This window comes from Chanodichthys erythropterus, chromosome 12 (genome assembly GCF_024489055.1).
Source record: "Chanodichthys erythropterus isolate Z2021 chromosome 12, ASM2448905v1, whole genome shotgun sequence".
NCBI lineage: Eukaryota > Metazoa > Chordata > Actinopteri > Cypriniformes > Xenocyprididae > Chanodichthys > Chanodichthys erythropterus.
Genome location: NC_090232.1, coordinates 47,931,697 through 47,948,383, shown reverse-complemented (window position 1 = coordinate 47,948,383; position 16,687 = coordinate 47,931,697). Strand labels below are relative to the sequence as shown.

General features: G+C 36.0%; 1 protein-coding gene across 1 annotated transcript in view; it reads right to left on the bottom strand.

Annotated features, from left to right (window-relative positions):
* Nucleotides 1–5,487: 5,487 nt before the first annotated feature.
* Nucleotides 5,488–16,687, bottom strand: part of LOC137031494 (complement C3-like) — a 162,281-nt gene continuing 151,081 nt past the window's right edge. Inside the window, exons 37-41 of the mRNA XM_067402480.1 lie at nt 10,527–10,616; nt 10,218–10,298; nt 9,384–9,467; nt 9,085–9,220; nt 5,488–5,956 (exon numbers count right to left, since the gene is read on the bottom strand). Of these exons, the coding sequence (XP_067258581.1) occupies nt 5,815–5,956; nt 9,085–9,220; nt 9,384–9,467; nt 10,218–10,298; nt 10,527–10,616 (533 nt within the window). The 3' untranslated portion in view covers nt 5,488–5,814. The remainder of the gene's footprint in view (nt 5,957–9,084; nt 9,221–9,383; nt 9,468–10,217; nt 10,299–10,526; nt 10,617–16,687) is intronic.

Below are 16,687 nucleotides of genomic sequence, written 5' to 3'. Positions count from 1 at the left end.
GTATTGTATTGTATTGTATTGTATTGTATTATATTGTATTGTATTATGTTAATTACTCATTCACGCATAATCAAGCTACGCCTTTATTGTTTTGAATAAGCGACCTCTAGTGGCGAAACATACATACAGTGCCATTAAATAACCTGCTTCTTGGCCTTCTTCTTTTTGCAAAGCAAAATTGTGTAAGATCATAACAATTACAGTTTTTTCCAATTGCTAACACACTAAAATGACATGCACAGCACAATTATTTAAACTGACACACAGAGAGCAAAACTTCTTCTCAAGTCTCCAAAAGTCTAAACACCTTTTCTGTTTTACACACATTTTGCATTTCAAAATAGCACTTTTTAAATTCACTAAATACAGTTCTCTGCATAAGACACAACAATCTGACATAAAGTCACATGTTTGCCATTTCAAAACACTGCCATTCAAAATGACACTACATGAGCTAATTGGCCAATTACATGTGCCACCTGGCCAAACACCTCAGTGGTTAATTGTTAACACTTCAATCAGGATGTAAGCACTATGAAAAGACCACAGGTGAGAACCTTTTTTTTTACAACAACAATGGAAGACATTGCAGAGAGAGGAAGAGGAAGAGGAAGAGGAAGAGGAAGAGGGAGGTTGAGAATAAGAGGGGGAGGAAGAGTGAGAGGTAGGGGTAGAGCAGGTAGAGGCGTTCATGGCCAAAGAAGACAAACACTTTCAAATGAAATCAGAGCAACCTTAGTAGATCATGTCATCAACCATGGGTTGACAATGCGTGAGGCTGGACAGAGAGTGCAGCCAAACTCGCCTCTGTCATCCGGACCTTTAGACTGGAGAACAGGTATGTAACCAAAATTTCATGTAGTACACATGTAGTATACCCCATGTCATAGTGTATCAGTTGGGTGACACCTGTTTACTTAGTGTATGACATCAGCCATTCATGAACTGTACAAGTTTCCTGTACAATGTACTCTACTGTGGGGGAAAATATTTAGGCTGCATTGTCCAAGCCCTATATATATTTTTATTTTATTTTTTCTAAAGGACTGAGAGACGACACCATGGTGGAGGAAGGGGCCAAATGTTCACCGGGGTACAGGAAGCTGCCATTGTAAACTTGGTTTTGGAAAATAATGAAATCAGATTACGAGAAATTCAAAGCCACATCATCCAAGACAACACCTTATTCAACAACATTCAACGAGTTAGTCTGTCCACATTGGCTCGCATTCTCAAGCGAAACCAAATCAGAATGAAACAACTTTATAAGGTGCCGTTTGAGAGAAACTCTCAAAGAAACAAAGAGTTCAGACGAGCATATGTGGATGTAAGTACTATATTGACTGCAGTACACTACACACAACATTGTTTCCCAGTGTACTGGATAACACCATATTGAGTGATTTTTGTTCTTTGTTTTCAGGGAGTACTGGAAATGGATGCTCATGCAATCCCACATGAGTTCATCTTTATAGATGAGGCTGGGTTCAACCTAGCAAAGACCAGAAGAAGAGGGAGAAACCTCATTGGCCACAGAGCCATTATAGATGTTCCTGGCCAACGTGGTGGGAACATCACAATGTGCGCTGCCATCTCCAATATGCATGGTGTCCTCCACCGTCATGCCAAACTTGGACCATACAACACAGCCCATATTCTCACATTTCTGGACAGACTTCACAACATTCTCATACCACCAGAGCGTATGAATGATGCAGACCATCAAAGAAACCGGTACGTTGTAGTATGGGACAACGTGAGCTTTCATCGTGCAGCCCCAGTCCAAAACTGGTTTGCTGACCACCCAACATTTCTCGTGCAATACCTCCCACCATACTCACCATTTCTGAACCCCATAGAAGAATTCTTTTCGGCATGGCGGTGGAAGGTATACGACCGGCAGCCCTTTGTGCGCATGCCTCTTGTGCAGGCCATGGAAGAGGCATGTGATGAGATTGATGTGGGTGCAATTCAGGGATGGATAAGGCACTCAAGGCGCTTCTTCCCTCGATGTCTGGCAAGGGAAGATATTGCCTGTGATGTTGACGAGGCGTTGTGGCCAGACCCGGCTGTGCGGCAAGATGCTGCCTAATTATTTTTCTTGCCTTTTTTTTTGTTTTTTGTTTTTTTTACTGTAATATATTTTTTTTCAGAAATTTTCTTTTTCAGTTTACTTTTTTTGTAAGAATATTTTTGTTCAGTCCCATGTAAATATATCTGCTGTGCTTATGTTGTACTGACTTGTTTACTGTAGTGAAGGAAAAAAAATAAAAATGTTGCAACAGCATGTGTGTGTATCTGCAAATATTTCTGTGCATGTGAACAATCTGATACATATTTTAGTATTATGGCAAAGCATACTAAAGATGGGGGTGCTTTTCATTATGCCCAACAGTGTGTAGGTGGTTAGGCAAAAATCTGGTAATATGAATGAAGTGTGTGCCATTTCATGCAAAAGTTTGATTTTGATAATGCTCTGTGTAGTTTCGGTTGCAGTGCTTCATTTTGCAGGATATATGAGGTATTTTGCAGTTTGGGTGTGTGGTTTTGTGAATTGTGTTAAGTGTTTTGATAAAACCAGACTAGTTTGAAAAATTGTGTGTTAGCAATTGGAAAAAACTGTAATAGAGTATATCTTGAAAGAAGTTTATTCTTCTTTCATTTCCCCTTGGCAAATATTTTCTTTTCCTTAAGCATAAGGCCTGCTTAATTATATTCACTTAAATCGGAACATTTTTAAACATTTTTAAAGTTTATTGGAAAACAATATGACTATATATATATACTCACCTAAAGGATTATTTGTATATAGCAACATTTAACCTTATTTATAGGGAATTTTATTGTTTTTATTGTGTTAAGTAAATGTCCTTCATTAAACATTAAAAAGCTAAAGAAAATACAGAAGATTTTATGTAAAATGTTCTGTATTTTCTTTAGCTTTTTAATGTAAAATTATGGTTATAAACTATTTAATTTTTAATAAAATACAGTTTATAACCATAATTTTACATAAAATCTTCTGTATTTACTTTAGCTTTTTAATGTAAAATTATGTTTGCAAACTGTATTTTATTAAAAATTAAATAAGAAAATCTCATAAAAAACTAATTTTCTGGCAGCAGGGGCGCCAGAAAAATATCATAAAATAACGGAAAATAGCCATTATTTTAAGACATTTAATAAGACATTTATTTTCCGTTAATTTAAGGTTTTTTTACTGGATTTTTTTATTTAATTTGTAATAAAATACAGTTTATAAACATAATTTTACATAAAATCTTCTGTATTCTTTAGCTTTTTAATGTAAAATTATGGTTATAAACTATTTTATTAAAAATTAATGATGGTTGTCTGTTGATTGTTTTGGGGGCATCATGAAATGGACTGATGTCATTTGAATCTAACAATTGTGTTGTGCTATTGATACATTTACATTATGAATCCTGCGTTACTTCAGCATGAGTTCTTTTAAATAAATAATCCTGTAAAAAACTGATTTTCTGGCAGCAGGGGCGCCAGAAAAATTACGGAAAATAAATGTCTTATTAAATGTTATAAAATAACGGTTATTTTAAGGTATTTTTTCTGACACCCCTGCTGCCAGAAAATTACAGTTTTTTTACATGATTTTTTTTTTTTTTTTTTTTTTTACAGTTTTTACAGTGCAGGGACAATAATTTAAAATGGTAATAATTTAAAATTCATTTGAAAATAACTGTTGTGTATGTTGTGTAGTCTATAACACTTTACACGGCTAGTTTTACTTATTGAAAGATTTATTGGATTGGATTGGATTGTATATATTTATTATCCACTGAGGTGGAAAATGATCTTTGGCTCACCAGAACATAGAATAACTATACAAGTAGTGTTAAAAACAGCAAAAACAGAACAAGAAAACAGACAAATTCACTTTTCATAAAGATTAGAATTCATGCCGCGTCATTTCATTTATCAAACACTTGCGGAATTAAGAATTTTAATAGCTTTTGGAATAAATGATCCCTTGAACACATTTTTATTCACAAGAGGTATTTTGTTGCACCTACCTGATCTCAAGGGCTAGAGAGAGAGAACTATCTGCGAGAATACCTCTCACCTTCTTCCTTGCCCTTTCAACATGAAGTTGTCCTAGGGGATATTTAAAATTCGGCTCAATCCTGGACTCACAGGTTTTTTTTCTTGTTTATAAATCTATTGTGGAGAGTGTTCTGCCTGCCTGGCATGAACATTTAAACTGTAGATCTAGGAAAAACCTCACCAGAATTGTGTCAATGGCAAGCAAAATTGTTGGCAGACCACAGAAGCCCCTAGAACAACTTTATGTTGAAAGGGCAAGGAAGAAGGCAAGAGGTATTCTGTTTGTGATGGAATAATTGCTTTACAATTGTATTGGAGTCTTACACTTGCTTGTAAAGTTATTCTGAGCCTTGCATTAGTTTGAATGGTGACAGCTATTATGGGATATTATTTTTTAATTAAAACTTGAATCAATGCTGCCACATAACAAATCTGCTTTAAAGATAAACTGAAATGAATTGTGAATCACAACATTGAAATAAAAATGTACGACTCTACAAATGCTTGTGAATCTAATGCTTGTAAATGAATCATGCAAAAACAACAAGAGCAACAACAACAAAAACTGCACATTTCATTTATCTTTTATAACATTTATGCCATAATGTCATGTTGTTCGCTTGGCTGTTTCTTATAAAGGTCCATAAATTCGTCAAGTTTTTTGTCAGGTGTCTTTTCTAAATATGATGTCATTAAGTTGCTGTCAGCAAATCGCTGCATTGCTGATCATGGTTTCGAGTATCGATACATCTGCCCTTTTCAAGGAACACGGAACGTGCAGTAATCTCAGACAACATAATCCTGATATTTTAATCCATTCCACAAATTTGTTTGAAGGACCAAATTAGCCAGAGATCAGTTCACACAATTAGAAGATCTAGCATCTGTCAAATCATCTCAGATGTATTTAGCGAGGTACGAAGAACGGACCCTTGGGGTTGATCTGCTTTACTGAAGGCTGAGATCTGATACCACTATTAAAACTGGTTCTGGTCCAGTTCAGGGCTGGTTATGGGTTTTTATTTGGCTGAGATTTGGGCCAGTTATGGCTCATGTCTGTAGTCCAGATCTGGGCCATTCAGGGGCCTTCATGCATTGCTATATATGGGTCAAGTGACTGATTGTGAAGCACATTGTCCAACTTAAATTTCTGAATGTATCTCTCTTTCCTTACCTGTGGATAACTGAGGGCAGTAATAAAAATCTCAGTAGCCTACTACGATACTATTCAGAAACCCAGAAATTCTCTTTAAAGTCTCTTATAATTATTAAAATGAGATGCAGATTAAAAATATCTCAAATCAAATTATAATGTTGGATTTGTGATTCAGAATGGAAAAAGTAATCAGAAAATTCTTGCAAGGCACTGTATATCACACCAATGATTAATTTGTCAGGAGACAGTTTAATTAATTAGTCAGTTTTATTCAGTCACCCTTTTATTATTCTTTTTTTTTCTTTTTTTTTTTTTACAAAATTGCAAATATTGTTATTTAATCTTACTATATCAACCTGAGAAATTACATCACCGGAAGAATTTTTTTTTTTTGTGGGTTAGATCAAGTAGAAATAGATCTTGAAATTACAATTTCAGGTTGCACTTTCTTCCAGTGTACATTTTACTGTGCCCCTCTGGCCACAAATTACAAATAAACAATATTATGTAAAATGTATTGAGTATGCAAGAGGTGATGTTTAATTTCCTGTTATCAACAAATGTTATTTATATCATTATGTAGCACATCCTTCGTTGAGGAGGGTATACTGTAACTCAGAGATGTTGATGTACTGATCTCTGTATTGTGGAGTTTGGCTTTCCTCTGTTGTGGGCCAGTATTCAACCCAGGTCTGCTCTCCAAAGATGTACTGATGTCTAAAACAACAGAAATGTGGTTTCAAAACAGACAAAATTACTGACATGCATCATTTCTAGTGTAAGGCTCAATGAACAATAGGGATGTCCAGAGTGATAAAAAGGAGAAATCTTTTAACAATCTTTGTATTCATGTTGGTTTTTAGACATTTTTGAAAAACATTTAATACACACTCAGTTTCACCTGAACAAAACATGTGTTTTAATAACAGGTCAAATATATGTTATAACTTGTGATATATGTGATATTTTTCCGTTTTATGGTTTTCTTGACTTAAATTGATTCCTGCATAATTCTTACATCATACTGACTTTTTGAGTTTTTCATATGCTAATATTTTAAAATGTAGTTTTTTTTTTGTTTTTTTTGTCTTTTAATAAATATTGACTTTAATAATAATTTACTTATGTTCTTATATTCAGCCTTTTTCCCCTTTAACTCTTTCCCTGCCAGCATTTTTGATCATTTTCACAAAACTTTCTTGGCCCCCAGAATATTTTGTTGTATGAATATTTGAACATACAATATATCCAAAGAAACTAGGCCTCAGATTTTAAACAACAACAACAACAACAACAACAAAAACATTTTATTCTAGCTCACACTTTTTTTTTTTAAGTTTCATAAAAAAACAGCATTATGAACAAAAAGCGTTTTGTCAAAGACTACATCCAGATAGAGTTCAGAATGATGATCAAAACATTGGAGTAAGCTTCACAAAGCTTCACAGTCCTAATCAATAATGTAATCAATAATGTAAATCTAACTCAGAGATTGGGCTCTAAATGAGTTCAGTGATTCAGATCAAATAATGATTATGTGAAAACATAACCAACACCACCTGATCATTTTTTCTCTTTGCTTGTCTGGCTGTTATAATTAAAATTTCAACAGCCCAAACAAAATCTAATATTAAAAAATCAAGGGTAACGAGCTCAACTAAAGCAAACAATTGTGATTTTCTTTGGTGATTCTGCTTGTTATCATCAGATCACCTTCCTGACACATTTACTGTGTTAAAATCATCCCACAATGAATGTGTCAAAATTAACACAAGGATTGTTGTCCCTAAACTCACACACTGATGTGTAAGAATTTAGCCAATTTGAGTTGTTTTTTTACAAATGCTTTTTGACACATTCTGAATGTATGTGTTTGACACAGTGAATGTGTCAAAATTAACACAAGTGTTGTCCTAAAACACAAGCACTGATGTGTAAGACTTTTTTTTGACTGGACTTGACAAAGAGACCATTGCAAATTTGGTCTTCATGTTCAGAAGTAGCACAGGTGTTTTATTTTGTTGTTGTTTTCCTCTTTCCTTCAATGATTCTGCTTGTTAACAGCAGGTGTTCATCAATGCTTGATTAATGACTTAATTATCTCATTAGCTTCCCTCTTGAATGGTCTCGGTCTTGGAGGGTCTGGTCTTGACTACACCTCTGGTTAACCTTCCTGACACATTCACTGTGTTAAAATCATTGACTCAATGAATGTGTCAGAATTAAAACAACAAGTGTTGTCCCTAAACTCACAGATTGATATGTAAGAATTTAACACATCCTTTCTAAGAGTGTAAGCAATGCTTTTATTGCTTGTTTCTGTGCTTCTTAACCTGTGGCTTAATGGCTTAAATAACCTTTGTATTCAAGCCATTTAGTATTAATTGTATTTATTAATTTATTCAAGTTTATTCAAGTCTTAATTTGTTCAAGTCTACTCTAGGTTATTTAACCTGTTAGCGTTCCACTGTCCCATCTGTGGTACATATACCTTTCAAAAGAGCCAAAACCATGCATATAATCCAAATGGTTCAAGAACAGAATGCAATTAACTTTTGGTATGCTTTTTTTTAGGTGTTTTACGCAAATTTTACAGCAATGCTAAGAGGTGTAGCGTCTGGACTGGATCAAGTGATCGAATCAGCTATTGACCTCAGCAAAGCTTTTAACTTTTGACTTCTTCATTCTTTGGAGATGCTGTGCAGAAGCACCTTCATAGTTCCTAAGTGCCTTCAAAGATCTCCTAGATCGACCTCATGCTGTGCACAAAGGACAATGTGGCCACAGACACATTGTGGAAACCCCCAATATACATATAACACACACAGGTGCAGATGCATACACACACGACGTTCTCTGCATTTAACTCATAATTAAACTATCCTACAGTGTTATATGATGTATTCCTGTGTGTATGCATGTCCCATGTTGTAATTATCCTAAAAAAACTAAAAACCATAACTAGGATAAGTTTAAATGCTTATAACCATATGTGAGACTATTTTAATGTCTTCACACCCTATCGTGTTTGGTCTTTAAATAATCCTAACATAATGCACACTATGTTATTGTAAAATTAATTGTTATTTTTACTACACTTTAGGGGAAAAATCTGACACTACCATAAAACATGCAAATTAGGTTTTAAAGGGAGACAATGAAACTCTCTCCCGCTCCAAATACACACTCGGGATTCGTCGGTTTACCCAAGGATAGGTGTGGACTGATTTGTCCTTAAAAGACACAGTCCCTCATCGACTCTCTTGGCACTCTTATCTTGGCTCATCCTCCATCATCTTCAACAAAACGTGCTTTCAAGTTACCTCCATTCAAACTTCCCGGCACGAAAGAAACCAACAAACTCCAGCTCACGAACGCACTGCATCCATCTTTAACTCAGAACCAAAAATCCATGCAAGTATTGTTCTTATCGATCTTTAGACGCGTTAACTTTATATGCCCCTATTAAGGTGATGTGATTCTTTGCTGGGTCTCAAGGCTAACTGTTTGTAAGTTTTGCCATTCTTTATCTTCCCTCTCTTTCTTTGTTATCCTGTATAGCTGTATTATTTGCTTAGATTTAGTTGTATGTATTTGGTTGTAATCAATTATCTATCTATATATATTCCTCATTTTTTTTTTTTTTTTTTTTTTTGTAATTGAATATAAAGCATTATGATTAATTATATATATTTTACCATTTGAGCTAATTTGCTAAAGAGGTTAAAATGCATTTGGACAAAAAACAAAAGTCACATCATTGAACCATGTACAACATTCTATAGACTTTAAATATATAAATCTCAAGCAAATTCTGTATTTACAGGCACACAGTGGACACTTACCTTCCTCCTAGCTTTGACAGGTCAGTGAATTTGCTCATGATGAGGTACGACTTGCCTTCTACCAATCCCAAATGATCTCTGCAAATGGGACGAGCCAAAAATGATCTGACTTTCCCCTCAACATCATCATCAGTGCCTACAGGACAGAACAGTGTTTAGGAAACACTTTCACTACAATGCAATGTATCCTCATGTTGAACATGTATTTGATTGGACAAACATCATTTAACTGGAATCAGACACATTTCAAATGCATTTTATGATCAGTGGAGAAACACAGAGAGAATATTGAACCGTACCTTCTTTCAGCACCTGGTCCACCTTCAAGTGATAGACGTCAGTGTCCAGTGCCAGATCCATCCCCATCACTGTGACTTTATAAACTGTCAATGATACGTGTTATATTGTTATTGGCATAATAACTGATTAGAATGATTTTCAGTGGCAGAAGTCAAATATTTGTATTGTATTTACACAAGGGATAAAGAAATAGTTCACTTAAATAGGGAAACTATCATCATTTACACCCCCATGTTGTTCCAGACTTCTGACTTTTTTCTGCACAACAAGAACTAAGATATTTCCAATAAAAAATGACATTTAAAAAAAAAAAAAATACTCCTTGTGATCAGACCACTCACTGACTGATTCGTCTCCAATGGTTCTTGAGCTCAAAAGGAGGGAATATTTACAGTCATTTAAAAGTGAAATTTGGGTCTGTTCCTCTCACAAAGCTTTCATTTGGATTCAGGAGACTTGGGATACATGCAGAAGTTAAATTATCTATTTTTGGTATGTCTGCCATTTTTGGAGATTAACAGACATGATCACTATGAAAAGTGAACACGTCAAATCTGTATTGGTGAACTGTTTTGTAAGCAACAGTGTGCCGAATTTTGAATTTTTTCTGAATTATAATTTTTGTTTGTGCACCTGATTTTTGTTAGTTTTTAGATGTGCAAGCTTCATGCAGTTATTCACTATGAATTTTTTTTTTTACTTTTGAGTTCCACTGAAGAATAACAGGTTCATGATAGTTTAGGACAACATTGGGTTTGTAAATAATGAATCTTGATTAATGAAAGTATGACAGTCATGACAATGAATTAACACACAGAACTGAATGTGTTTACCATAATCCATGCCACCTTCACATGCTTTCATAATACGTTCACTTTCGCTGACATTGTTTTTCTTCTGGTAAGTGCAGTTTTCTGTGTTCAGAAAAGTTAGTTTATATACACACATATACACAATCACACACACATATGCGCAAAAATGGCTTTCCTCATTCACACACAAGAATAAAAAAAAAAAAAACAAACAAAAAAATAACATAACTAAATGTATAAAATTGCAAGGAGAGTGAAGGGAACCAAATAAAATACTAGAACAGTACAGGATGTGGTCATTTTTAAACTATTATGTTTGTGTGATAATACCTTCTGCACAAAGGCACACATCTCCCTCACACAATCTGTATAGAGCGCCGTCTGATCTTTCAGGGTGGTAGAACTTTGTACAGCGAGCATCTGAAACACACACATGATTTAATTAGAATTAATTATAAATGCTACTGTACCTAATTTCAAGAAATACTGTATAACAGAAAAGCCCACAAACAAATATAATTTGAAGACATTATTGTGGAAGATGAGTAAATCAGGGGACCTATTATGCTGTATTTTCTTTTTTTCCTTTAATTTTTACCATTCCTTAATACACAGTAAATTTCAGGGTGTTGAATTAAAGGATTAGTTCACTTTCAAATAAAATTCCTGATAATTTACTCACCCCCATGTCATCCAAGATGTTCATGTCTTTCTTTCTTCAGTTGAAAAGAAATTATGAAAATGAATAAAATTAATGTTTTTGATGAAAACATTCCAGGATTTTTCTCTATATAGTGGACTTCACTGGAGCCCAAACGGTTGAAGGTCAAAATTACAGTTTCAGTGCAGATTCAAAGCGTTCTACTTGATCCTAGACGATATAACAATTAGTTCAAACTTTGACCTGTGGAGGGCAGTAATACACTTAGCAGCGTCTACACTGTCAGGATTCTAATGGAGAAGAAGAAGACGCAAACTAGTTTATGATGAGCATTTAAGGTTAAAATGTATAAGTTTTTTTTTTTTTTTTTTTTTTTTTTTATAAAATGAGCAATGGTTTCTCTAGATAAGACCCTTATTTCTCATCTGGGATCGCGTAGAACGCTTTGAAGCTGCAATGAAACTGTAATTTTGACCTTCAACCGTTTGGGCTCCATTGAAGTCCACTATAAGGATAATAATCCTTCATTTCTTTTTGACTGAAGAAAGAAAGATATGAACATCTTGGATGACATGGGGGTGAGTAAATTATCAAGAAATTTTAATTTGAAAGTGAACTAATCCTTTAACACAGTTTGGTGTTCATATGGGAACCACCAGCAAGTAACACTGAAACAGTGTTAAAGTTAATTAGATACTTAGGTGATTAATTGAGTGATAATTGTTTGATTATTGAAGACACCTGATGAGTAGTGAGCTGGCAGTGGAGACTGCAAGATCGCATAAGTGTTTTGTTTCGGGTCAGTTGCTTAATTTATAATTTTAAGGATTCATTTCGATTCTGTGCTTTTTCTCTATTTTCTACCTTCTCTATAATTTGTATTTTAATTGTACATATTGCTATTTAGAATAACAGCTGCGTTTGCAGTGTTTGTTGGTGTTATTGCCCGTTTTTCGCACTTAAGTGCTGGGTTGTTCCCACATTCGTTTCGATTTGATCCATTCACAGGCTACAGGCTTTAGCTGTGCTAATTTTAAAGTTGGGCACAGCTGTTTTCACTCAGGGGTTAATAAGTAGTATATTTATTGAGAGTGCGCGCTCTGCCGTGGAAGCGTCAGCAGAGGCGTTCAGCTTTTGTGCTCAGCCTCCTCGCGTGAAGACTGACTTGTGTGAAGACCTGTGACTCTACCTGCGCGACTCTACTGAGCAAGGACACCAGTAAGGCACTTAATATCTTTCTTTTCCACTTCTTTTCCTTCATACTCAGCTTGTGCTTTCAATACATTTCTATTGTTTCTTGGCAACGCTCCGCTATCACACATAGAAGGCAGCGCAATACTGCCAATCTGTTAAATACATAAATACAAAATACTGACAAACAGATCAACTCTGAACATCACAAAACAAGCTACTGTCACAACAAAACAACAGAAAAATAAAAGCAAACATGAACAATCTATGAAAATTACAGGACAATTCAGCTGCATAATTTATTCATGCAGCAATGCATGATGGGAGCCATGGATGAGTTTTGATTGGTGGCTCCCATCATGCACTGCAACATGAAGCACTTTGTTTGATTGTCACCATTGTTGAGGGTCATATGCTGATTCTTGATGTCTGTGTGTGTTTCAAAAAAACCCTTCAGCTTATAAAAGATCTGCTGGATCTCAAGAGGTAACAGAGATTTACTATAAAGAAATAATATAACATCTATATCACCAGTTAATACTGGATGCCACCAACGAATCTGGACATTCCACAATGAGAAAACACAACCACTATGACTGTGCTTCCCAAAGCATTGTAAACCTAAATTGCTCAACTTTGGCTCACAGCACTTTTGGGAAACACAGCTCAGATCATAGTTTCTCTGACCATATCAAATGTGCTCTACAAACACAAAGTTGGAGCAGCCAAAGGTAAATTAATGTTAATAAATAGAGTCAAGAGCCCAACTAAAGGAAATGCTTTTCACCATCATGGTGACTTCAAACTAAACTTTCATTAAAACTTTAACATCTACGCTAGCTGAGATCAGTGCTTTTCATGATAATCTCAGAGCATCTATCGCCGCGGACTTCAAAGCATCTTTCGAAAGTTTGGCAACGAAGCTAGATAACATTCAGTCCACAGTGGCAGATCATGATCTTCGCATCGGTAATCCTGAATCTGGCACTACGGAGATCAGTCAACAGTTTGAACGACTCGAAGCTACGTGTTCGGGGCTCCAGAAGGATAATGAGTGGCTTAAGGCTAAAGTCTCAGATCTCGAGAGCCGCAGCCGGCGCCAAAATATTCGAATATTGGGTTTACCTGAGTCAATTGAAGGGCCGTGCCCGATTACGTTTTTCTCTCAGCTTCTGGTCGATGTCATTGGATCTCAGGTGTTAACCTCGCCGCCTGAGCTAGACAGAGCTCATCGCAGCCTGGCACCTAAACCAGCGCCTGGGCAGAGACCGCGACCCGTCTTCTTGCGATTTCATCGCTTTCAAGTGAAAGACCTGGTCATCCGCGAATCTCGCAAAAAGGGTGAGTTGCTGTATGAAGGACACAAAATTTGTGTCTTTGAGGATTACTGCCCTGAGGTTTTGAAACTTTGCGCCGAGTATAAAGATGTGATGTCGTCATTGTAACAAACGTGGACTCAAGCCAGCGCTTCTGTTCCATGCTAGACTGCGAATAACACTTCCAGATAATGAGAAGAAATGGCTGGCTTCTGTTGTGGAAGCCAACAGCTTCATCCAGAGCTTGGACTCATAGTAAATTTGACGGACTGTTTATAAGCAGTCTTTATCATTTTTGGCGTTTTTTTCCCCCCCACATTATTTTAGGGAATACTTGGGTCGTCGGCCCCATGGATTTGAGTCTGGACACTTGGCTCTCCTATGCCTCCCATATACACTGTCCCCAATGAAATATTCAAATAATATAATTGTTAAGAACAGTCTTAAAATCTGGACACAATTTGTGCAGCATTTTCGTTTTCATAACCCTCCCGTTATCCCCAATTCTTTCTAACCGATTGTTTCACCCCTCCATTTTGGACAGTGCTTACGCCTCCTGGAGGGAACTTGGGTTGGTTTCTATTGCTGACCTTTACATTGATGGTGTTTTTGCCTCTTTTTAACAGTTGACTTCTCAGTTTAATATTTCCAGATATTTACAAATTAGTGATTTTGTAAGGAAAAAAATGGTTAACTTTCCAAATGCGCCTCCCCCTTCAGATTTGGACACCATTCTGGGTGTGGATCCTTGTACTAAAGGGTCAATTTGTAAATTAGTGAATATAATTTTTCATTTGCAATTTTCCTCTGATAATTTACGTTTTGTCTGGTCCCAGGACATCGGTACTGAGATTACCGAGGAGACATGAAGGGCAGTCCTAAACAGGGTTTACTCCTCATCTCTCTGTGCACGTCACAGGCTCATACAGTGCAAGGTGGTTCATAGAGCCCACTGGTCTAAGACCAGGTTAGCACGCATTAACCCGTCTATTGACTCGGAATGTGACAGGTGTCATTCTGGTTCAGCCACTTTAATTCACATGTTCAGGGCTGCGTTTCCCAAAAGCATCGTAAGCTTAAGTTGATCGTAGCTACGATCAACTTAAGCTTACGATGCTTTTGGGAAACGCAGCCCTGGTCTTGCCCTGCCCAGTCACAGCTTTATTTGGGGTTATCCTGCCTGGCCATTCTTTGCCTTCTCACTTTTCAGATTTTGTAGCCTTTCTGACTCTTTTAGCTAGGCATTTAATTCTATTAAATTGGAAAAGCCCTCTACCTCCATCTTACACTCGCTGGATAAGAGATGTTCTTTATTTTATGAAACTAGAGAAAATTAGGTATTCTCTTCACCGACCTAGCACCATTTTCATTAAGCTTTGGCAGCCCCTTCGTGAACATATTAAAACTCTCCAGCTTGACCCTGCACTTTGTGTGTGATCCCCTTTTCTCCCCCCCGCATCTATTACCAGTCTAGATGTTGATACTAAACTTATATTGCCTGGCCACTACACTGCTGTACTTACTGTATGCATGACTACGTTTTTTTTTTTTTTTTTTTTTTTTTTGTTGTTGTTGTTGTTTTTGGTTTTTTTTCGAGGGGAAAAGAATCCTTGGTGTATCTTCTTACTGTAATGTTTTATTGTGTATTATCCCCTGTTTTTGTTATTTTTCATTATTATTTTTTTTTGTAAGTTTCTGTAATGCTTAAAATGTATAAATAAATCATAAAAAAAACAAAAAACAAAAAAACATTAACATCTAAACATCTGTCATACATCAACAAAAGTTCTTATTGAGAATTAACAGAAATCAAATCAAACTGGTTAATAATAAGTCTAATAATGTTTAATGGCTGGAAGTCAGTTGTAGTTGTTGTCTCTCACTTTTTCTCTTGATGTTTCTTCAATGATTCTGCTTATCATCATCAGAAAAAAGTCTGCTTTTGCATGTAATGCTTAAGTAAAGAGACGTGTATTTAATGTGATCTCTATTAATGTATGTGACTACACAACAATCGTTTAAAATTGAAAGAGGAATCAATAATTTCTTTGTGATTTCCCTCCCCCAATGCTAATATTAGCAACATTCAAGCTTGAATTGAGCCATGGTACAAAAAATCACATTACATAACACATGTGCATGACTAAATGTGTTTATTTTTTTTGAATGCGTTGTTTTTAATATTACAGTTTTTTCCAATTGCTAACACACTAAAATGACATGCACAGCACAATTATTTAAACTGACACACAGAGAGCAAAACTTCTTCTCAAGTCTCCAAAAGTCTAAACACCTTTTCTGTTTTACACACATTTTGCATTTCAAAATAGCACTTTTTAAATTCACTAAATACAGTTCTCTGCATAAGACACAACAATCTGACATAAAGTCACATGTTTTCCATTTCAAAACACTGCCATTCAAAATGACACTACATGAGCTAATTGGCCAATTACATGTGCCACCTGGCCAAACACCTCAGTGGTTAATTGTTAACACTTCAATCAGGATGTAAGCACTATGAAAAGACCACAGGTGAGAACCTTTTTTTTTACAACAACAATGGAAGACGAAGAGGAAGAGGAAGAGGAAGAGGGAGGTTGAGAATAAGAGGGGGAGGAAGAGTGAGAGGTAGGGGTAGAGCAGGTAGAGGAGTTCATGGCCAAAGAAGACAAACACTTTCAAATGAAATCAGAGCAACCTTAGTAGATCATGTCATCAACCATGGGTTGACAATGCATGAGGCTGGACAGAGAGTGCAGCCAAACTTGAGCCGTTTTACTGTCGCCTCTGTCATCCGGACCTTTAGACTGGAGAACAGGTATGTAACCAAAATTTCATGTAGTACACATGTAGTATACCCCATGTCATAGTGTATCAGTTGGGTGACACCTGTTTACTTAGTGTATGACATCAGCCATTCATGAACTGTACAAGTTTCCTGTACAATGTACTCTACTGTGGGGGAAAATATTTAGGCTGCATTGTCCAAGCCCTATATATATTTTTATTTTATTTTTTCTAAAGGACTGAGAGACGACACCATGGTGGAGGAAGGGGCCAAATGTTCACCGGGGTACAGGAAGCTGCCATTGTAAACTTGGTTTTGGAAAATAATGAAATCAGATTACGAGAAATTCAAAGCCACATCATCCAAGACAACACCTTATTCAACAACATTCAACGAGTTAGTCTGTCCACATTGGCTCGCATTCTCAAGCGAAACCAAATCAGAATGAAACAACTTTATAAGGTGCCGTTTGAGAGAAACTCTCAAAGAAACAAAGAGTTCAGACGAGCATATGTGGATGTAAGTACTATAT